Genomic DNA, 8,109 nt, shown 5'->3' with positions numbered 1-8,109 from the left:
CTCTCTCTCTCTCTCTCTCTCTCTCTCTCTCTCTCTCTCTCTCTCTCCCTCTCTCGAGTGTTCTCTATCATTTATTCAATCAGCTGTCATGATTCGGATGCTGCAGTGCATATATACGCCTATATAATGTTACGAGAAAGAGAAAATGAAAAAATGGCCGATTTTTCCTATCACATCCTCATTTTACAATGAAACTCATTCGCAATCGTATGCACATGTACGTGTAAATATAAACACACACACATGTACTCGTGTAAAAGAAAGAAAGCCGTGATTCCGCAACCGGAGTTGCGAGATGTAATTTTCGACCGCTCCGGCGATGGTGTAGCGATTTTTTTATTGCACTTTCCTTTCGTCGTATCTTTGCGCACGTTACGACGAAAGCAGCCTCGCGACAGTGCAACGATCGACGATGATCGCGCCATACGGATATCGATTCTATTGCAAAACGTTAGCACGCAGACAACAACACACCGATACGCAACCCAACGTTCAATCGAGAGATATAAGCACGGCAACGATCGATTATCGCGAAATCGGCACACTTATATCAACGACATTCAAAGCGTCGGCACTGATCGTTATACCCGATCGAGAAACCTGTAAATGCCGATAAATATGTGTGTGTACATGTATACACACACACACACACATATATATAACATCGATAGCTTATAGCGCCGCGCGCGCGCTCGCATGTCGTTAGCCCGATCCGGGCATCCCTTCTCACGTTGCACCCTCATTGCGACGCGTGTGCATCGTGGGAGAAAACGCGGCGCGTCGGGCTAACGATATCGCGCGGCATGCCGAATATATATTGCACAGTGATGCCAAACTAGTATATACTCGATCCATTTCTTTGCGCTAATTACGATTGCACGTCGTCGCAGTCGTGAACAACGCCGTTAACAACGGTGGTTCAATGTTTAAAACGACTATGTATCTGCTGCAGTTAATGTGCATTTTTCGCGCGAGTCTATCGAATTGTCGTTTGCGGAAAAGGCGTCGCTTCGCGCTCTGCCCGTGTAATCGACGACGCTTCGTTCGACGCTCGCGATTGCGAGAAGAGGGAAATGTACAGGTTCTCCTGGATCAGAGTCGCTGGTGACAAAGTCAGTGTCGTGTCGATCAGTCGAATAGAAAAATCTCGGTGACTTGACGAGATTAAACTAAATGTTTTGTTTCGGAAATGACGAACAATCCTACGTCTTCTCGCCGTGTTATTTCAACGAAAGATTCTCCCCGCGCAGAATCCGCTACAAGCGCTACCGAACATCGACAACTGGTCAAACTGGTAGACTAAACACTCGACATGGATACGCGGTCGCGGTCTGTCTTATTTGTGTGACAAGTTCTAGTGACAAGTTTGGCGAAATAACGGAAAACTACGTTAGCGAAAACGTTCCACTTGAAAATACTCAAATATTTTTTCTCTCGCGAAAGACAGCCCGTCCCCCAAGTGGGGAGAGAGGGGGGACGCAAAGTTGTGGAAAATACGAGTAAATATATCGCGTAGCCAAAAACGTTTCGAATTATAACAACAACAACAACACCATAAATAACTATAATAGCGATGAAATATCGTAAAAAAAGATACTCGAGCGGTAATAGTGAGACAGGACAGTGTGGTGGGATCTCTTGTATGGAATTGCAATCGATCGAAGCGTAGCGCGCGAGTTACGGTCCGCGGGCACTTGTGCGAATTTTCGCCTCGAAAATGATGTTTCCGAGCTCGAGATTGGTGCTTCGTTCCGCGTGTTCTGCGCACAGTACACATGATTCTTGATGTGAAATGCAAAATGTATAGGCGATTCGTAAATGATGCCGTCTATAGTATAGTAATGATGATATCGATGATTTTGGAACGCATGCCAATTAAAAAGAGATTGAATAATCTTTGAAGCAGATAGTAGTGCTCTTTCACCGCAACCAGTAAATATCTTCATTCTCGTCGATTTGGTTAGTTTGATATAACTGCACAAGAGTCCTCGGTTATTTTATTAGAACGAACCGACCGCTACATCGCGTACGATCCAAGTCTGCCGCGATGTATCGACTGTCAGTGGAGGAATAATAAAGTAGCGCAGAGTGCCCTTAAAAAAATCAAAAGAACGCACATCGACGCGTTTCTACGATCGCGTGATAACAAGTGCCACATATACATATAGCGGTAGCGTGATATCGATTATCTCGATCTCTCAAGCAATTCTAATGATTTCAAAAGGGCAGAGAGCTAAGAGAATCAAAGTCCCTTACCTTGCGAAGTTCCCGCTAGGTCTGGCGTCTGCAAGCCGGTGTGGCCCAAACCTGGAAATTTCACTATCGTCATACGTAGCAACGGTAGTGGCGAGCGCGAGCGCGGGAACTCGACAACGGCCTGTACGCAATTTCGCAATTACGGGAGGAGCCGACGGTGAAAGCTGATCGAGAAAGCTCAATGAAAACTAAGGAAACGTCGGAGCGTGGGAGATGAGAGTGAAATTGGTCAGTGCGTACAGGTCCGCCGCGAAAGGTCGGCCTCTCCGCGTACCTGGCATCGGCGCGTGATCGGTGAGTGCCGCCATGCTGAAGTTGAAGCTGCCAGGCGTCGTGTTGAAGAGCTTGCTCTCCGACAAGAAGTTCTGCGTGGACGTGTGCTCCGGCTCCGGCTCGTGCTCGTTGCTACTCGCCGAGGCAGGCGGTCGGTCCGATGCCGCGGCCCCCGAGTCGGACGAGTCCTCGTTGTTGCCGGCGTTGCCGGTGTTACCGCCGGTCAGCTCCAACGGCTCGCACTTTATATTGTCCTCGACGAGGCTGTTTTCGTCGTGTACACCGTTACCCTCGACCTTGGTCGACAGGTGATTGTTCTTGACCATCGAGAAGTCCGTGGGCGTGGCGTCGTTGTTGTTGAGTGGCGGCGACGGCACCCTCGGTCTCTTGGCCGACTCGTCGTGCGGGTCCGGGGTGCGTCTCTCGTTCCGACGTATTTGCGCCCGGCGCAGTAGCTGCTGCACCGTCGTCGGCGTGGGGGTCACCGGTGTAGGTGGCGAGCCGCCGCGAGGGAAAGTCTCCTCCGACTTTTCGTGGAACGGCAAGTGATTGCCGCCGCCGGCCGCCAGCGCGCGAACATGCGACAGCTGGAAACGAGACAACGGGAAGCGGTGCTTAGCTATTAGTCATAACGGTTATTATTCGTCACGCCGGCATTCAATTCGGCACTTTTGAGAGCCCACGCGATAGCGTTCGATGTAGCCGAAACACGAATCCCGAGAATGTCACGTATCGTACCAGTCACGTTTTATCTTTGTTTGCTTGACCTATGACAATTGCCGATTGGAATCAAGACAGACGCGCGCGCGAGTTTTCTCTCTCTCTCTCTCTCTCTCTCTCTCTCTCTCTCTCTCTCTCTCTCATCCATCCATTTATCCACCCATCTCTATCTCTCTATGGAGATATAGAGATAACCAATGTATACGCGTCGCGGTGCGCTCCAATTCCATCTCGAATACACACCTCGTCTCTCTCGGTCTGGTCGGCCTGTTGCGTGAGACCAGACACCCTCAGGACCTCTGCGGTCTTCAGAAAACTACTGAGAGAACGCTGGTGCACGTTCACCTCGCCGTGATAAATAAACTCCACCAAGGCGTGTAAGTCACTGAACGCTACATCCTGGAGCACTATCACTGGGTGCTTGCACGGTGTGCTCTGAAACAGTGCAATGTGTCGCGCGCAATAGTGAGTGATGCTGGGCAAACTCTTGCAGCAAACTCTCGTCACGGCCCGCCTCAATCGCGAAAACTATTCCTTAACGCACTCTTTTGCGCTTATCGATATTTCTCTCTCAGCTCCACTCTACCGGGACTCGAAATTCTTCCTCGCTTTCACGTGAAATCATTAAGTCTGTGCAAATGTTGATCATTTTATCGACCGAGATCGTGTTACCCTAAACGCACGGTAATGATAGAAATCTTATTACTCTGGCGCAAATTTCAAACGTAACCAAAAGTGTAAATCGTGGCGGCCGGGCGTTTCTAACGTTTCTCGTTAATGGCGAGAGGGTGGAAGGGAGGCGAGTCTTACCTTGAGCAATTCTCGAAAGTACGGACTACAGGCGGAGAGAACGACGCGATGCGCTTTCAGGCTTTTGCCGTCGCAGGCCAGCGTCACGTCCACAAAGTCCTCATCGTCCCGCAAATTTTCAAATGCCGAGGTTATGCTGCTCTGGTAATTGTTCCATCGCAGACAAAAGTGTTGTGTATCTACCATCGTTGTGTCTATTCACCTGCAATGAGAAATAACGTCCGCTGCCATTGATTAGACGTGAAAACTCTTAAAACTTTCTTAATATCTAAAATGTTTTCTCCTAACGCGATAAAGTGCCGCAAACGGCGTTTAAGCTTACGTCAGAAAAGCGCGAGTGTAATTAAAAGAATTTCGGCTACGATCTACCTAGTGCACGGCGCAACCACGACCTGATAAGCTTGCAGACTGATAATTTTAGATAAGCCCTATTTCGACATTCGAAAACACAATTGCAACATGTGCACACACATACACACGATATTAAAAATTCGATATTAAAAATTGCAATTAGGCATATCGACAAATTCGTTATCGATCAAAGACTAATTGCCCGAGATAGGAAATATGTTGAGAAAGCAAGTTTAACAAAGAGAACACACACACACACATACAGTGTGGATGTTTGACATGAAATATTTCACGATTATACATTATATAAATCTAATTAGTTGGCGTGATCTCTTTATCTCAGTGACAAGGCCAAGTGCTTTATATTGAAATTTTCGGTTATCTATACGTAATTTGAAACAACGACAAAAGTAGCTTCTATTAACGATCGATCTCCCAATAGCGACTAACTTCTAATTCATTAAAATTAAAGCTACAAGTTTATCATGTAACATTGAGAGACGCGTCGAATTCTTGTAAAAGAGACGATTAAAATTGTGCACAGATAAAAAGCTAATTATACAAAAAGCACTAAAAGCGTCGAAAAATGTATGACGCAAAGATAAGAATGGAAATGTTTGCGTGCTTCTTTGTACCCGAGATGTATAATATTTAAACAAGTGCGTTAACACCTACAGTTAACGAGCTAAAAACCAAGTGAGAGTTATCCGTTAGACAGCGATAAATTCAAAATATTGGCGAGTCTCGCCAGAAAAAAAAAGTGAGAAAATAAATAAACTCGCTGCAATACAGGATAGAGAGAGAGAGAGAGAGAGAGAGAGAGAGAGAGAGAGAGAAAGGGAGAGAGAGAAAGACAACCTCTCTCGTTTATTTATCTAATTGCGCACAAGGCGAGCGCTACATGGTCGATTACGGGAAAATAAAATGCAAAAAAAGAAGACACTCTGTCGTTGGCTATTTCGCCATACGGGAAAATTAGGTCATCGAGACGAAGCCAATAGGGTACGTTGATGAAATAATTCTCTGCTACTTATAAAAGCAGGATCACTAAATATGCCCTGATAGTGTTATCTTAACGAAATGATAAAAAAAAAGATCTTAAAACAAATTTGTGAAGCTTCTTGCATAAATATGACAGCGCGCTAGAAAAGAATTGTCAAGCCGTTTATTCAACGAAGCGGCAAGATGTTTGCGAATTTTTTGTACGAAACTGATTAGCCAAATTGAGAAAGAACAATGTCGCGTGCTACCGTCGTTGCGTTCAAGTTTTTTGAACAAACGGCGAAGGCTACACGATTCAAAAATTCATTCATACCGGAATACATATGATGCGTGATGTCGATAACGCAAGTTCCGCCGATTTAAACATGTTGCCGATTGTCGTATCTTGGGCTATTGCGTAACAGTAAAGCAAAAAAAGAAATAAACAGGAAAGAGTGGACACAGAGGAACGCTTGTATCTCCTTCTCTCGACTCTCTAACCACGCCAATACAGAAATTATTTTGCGAGCTGTTAAAGCTGCTATCGCGCCCTGCTAAATTTACGTGTGACGAATCCGAGAGATAAGTTTGCCACTGAACATTGTTTGATAACAGACAAGAAGGACAGGCCTTTTTGTGCTCTCGGCTTTCTGGCACACCGAAAAAATTACAATTTTTGAGCTGTCGTTACTCGTACGTTTTATTGTCGGTAATACGTGTACAAGTGATTAAGTGTATAAGTGAGAGAGAGAGAGAGAGAGAGAGAGAGAAAGAGAGAATGTGTGTGTGTGTATGTAACACCGTTAATATTTACACAACTTCATGCAGAAGATGATCGAAAAAGCGAATAATCGCGCGCACGATTGAGATTACACGAGCGAACAATTCGGTAGCGAATTTTTCGAAAGAGAGAGAGAGAGTCGCATGTCACATATTACATCATAGCACACTCTGGGAAACACCGACGCCGCATGCCGCACCAACCACACTCGCACATTCACGCGCGATCGTTTCGCCCGTTCGATCCATCGATCGATCAGTCGATCGCGATCCGGTCTATCCTCGATACGATACGATACCTTTTCGCACGAGGTCAACAGCTTGATACGGTTTCTAAGGCACGCTCAGCCGGCAACGCGAACGGGAATCACAGCTTGCCAAGTGCGGACGCGTTATCGCGAGGGAACACCTATCGGCCGTCATGCCGCGTAAGCTAATGACCGAAACAATGAACCGAACACGACGATGAGACGACGCTGCGTGAGTTTATCTCCGCGCGGCACGCCACAGCGCGAAAAAAAGGCCGAGCAAGCTTGGCACTCGCGGCGAAGAGGCCACCCACATTCGGACAGCGAGCGAGCGCGCGCGCACGCGGCGTGCACGCGAGAGGGAAACAGAGAAAGAGAGACAGAAAGAGAGATCTACGCGATCACAAACCGAACGACCCTGCGTGACACCTGTCAAGCTGCGCGCGTAACAGCGCGCGCGCGAAATCGAAAGAAGCGCGGAACGGGACTGCGATTCGCGATCGTTTGCGCGAGCGGACGAGAATGCGAGGACATCGGTAAATACACTTCAAATAAATACTAAACGATTTTGTCGTGTGTTCCTTCCTTCCTGCGCGTGGATCATCCTCCTACCCCTCCGCTCCCCCCCATCGCGCGCACCAACCACCACCACCACTTCCTCCACGCCGTCGCCGCCGCCCGAATCGTCGGCCACACCGAAAGTGATCGCGATCAAACGAGGATGGCGAGCGTGAGCAAAGGACAGAGGAAGATGGATTGAAACAGAGGCGGGACGAGAACAGAAGAGAGAGAGAGAAAGAGAGACAGAATCAAACGTTTCGCGCGCGCGATATCCACGACTGGTCCGAATTGTGCTACGATTAGGAGGATGATGACGTTACGGACGATCAACGTCGAGTTGGACGAGTCACGTGTCACACAGTGTAGAAAAGAATTCGCGTGACTAGACTAAAATAAACGATTGCTCCCAAAGAACTGACGAGGCACCGGCGCCGCCGACGGCGGCGGCGACGACGACAACGACGACGACGACGACGACGACGACGACGACGACGGCGGCGACGACGACGACAACGACGATGACGACGACGACGACGACGGCGACGACGATGACGACGACGACGACGATGACGACGACGACGACGACGACGATGACGACGACGACGACGACGGTGACGACGACGACGACGACGACGACGACGACGGCGACGGCGACGACGACGACGACGGCGACGACGACGACGACGACGGCGACGACGACGACGACGGTGAAGAAGAAGACATGAACGATGCGTGCGGAATCTTCTGCACCTTGACTGGGGGCGCCGCGAGCAGTCACCGCAGCAGGCTCCTTCCCCGTCGCATGCCGTGTGCGAGCGAAGCAACCAACCCCTAAAACGTCACGTCACGACTGTGCGGCTCCGGCGTGGAGGAGGCGCCGCGCCTCCCCGCCCGTCGCGCAGTCGGTACGTCGCGAGGCTGCACGAAAACGTACGAAAAGCGACCGCCGCTACGAGAACGACGCGCGAGAGAACGGAAATAGAGGAAGAAATAACGTAGGGTATAATGAGATGCGGAGAGAAGGGTAAGCGCGAAAGAGAGAAAGACAAACGACGGGCGTATCGCACGGATCGAGAGAGAGAGAGAGAGAGAGAGAGAGAGAGAGAGAGAGAGAGAGAGAGAGAGAGAA

General features: G+C 48.6%; 1 protein-coding gene across 19 annotated transcripts in view; it reads right to left on the bottom strand.

Annotated features, from left to right (window-relative positions):
* Positions 1-8,109, bottom strand: part of LOC116842865 (broad-complex core protein) — a 64,267-nt gene that overhangs the window by 40,557 nt on the left and 15,601 nt on the right. For 12 of the 19 annotated variants that reach the window (XM_032812647.1, XM_032812643.1, XM_032812644.1 and 9 more), the window contains 4 exons: positions 4,060-4,261; positions 3,493-3,684; positions 2,531-3,116; positions 2,257-2,319 (listed from right to left, as the gene is read on the bottom strand). In XM_032812647.1, coding sequence (XP_032668538.1) covers positions 2,257-2,319; positions 2,531-3,116; positions 3,493-3,684; positions 4,060-4,245 — 1,027 coding nt within the window. In that variant the 5' untranslated portion in view covers positions 4,246-4,261. The other 7 variants (XM_032812655.1, XM_032812659.1, XM_032812663.1 and 4 more) reach the window with 3 other exon arrangements.

The sequence above is a fragment of the Odontomachus brunneus genome, unplaced genomic scaffold, assembly GCF_010583005.1.
Source record: "Odontomachus brunneus isolate Ranch 3 - 2012 unplaced genomic scaffold, Obru_v1 Obru_scaffold_028, whole genome shotgun sequence".
Taxonomy (NCBI): Eukaryota; Metazoa; Arthropoda; class Insecta; order Hymenoptera; family Formicidae; genus Odontomachus; species Odontomachus brunneus.
This window is presented reverse-complemented; position numbering and strand designations above follow the sequence as displayed.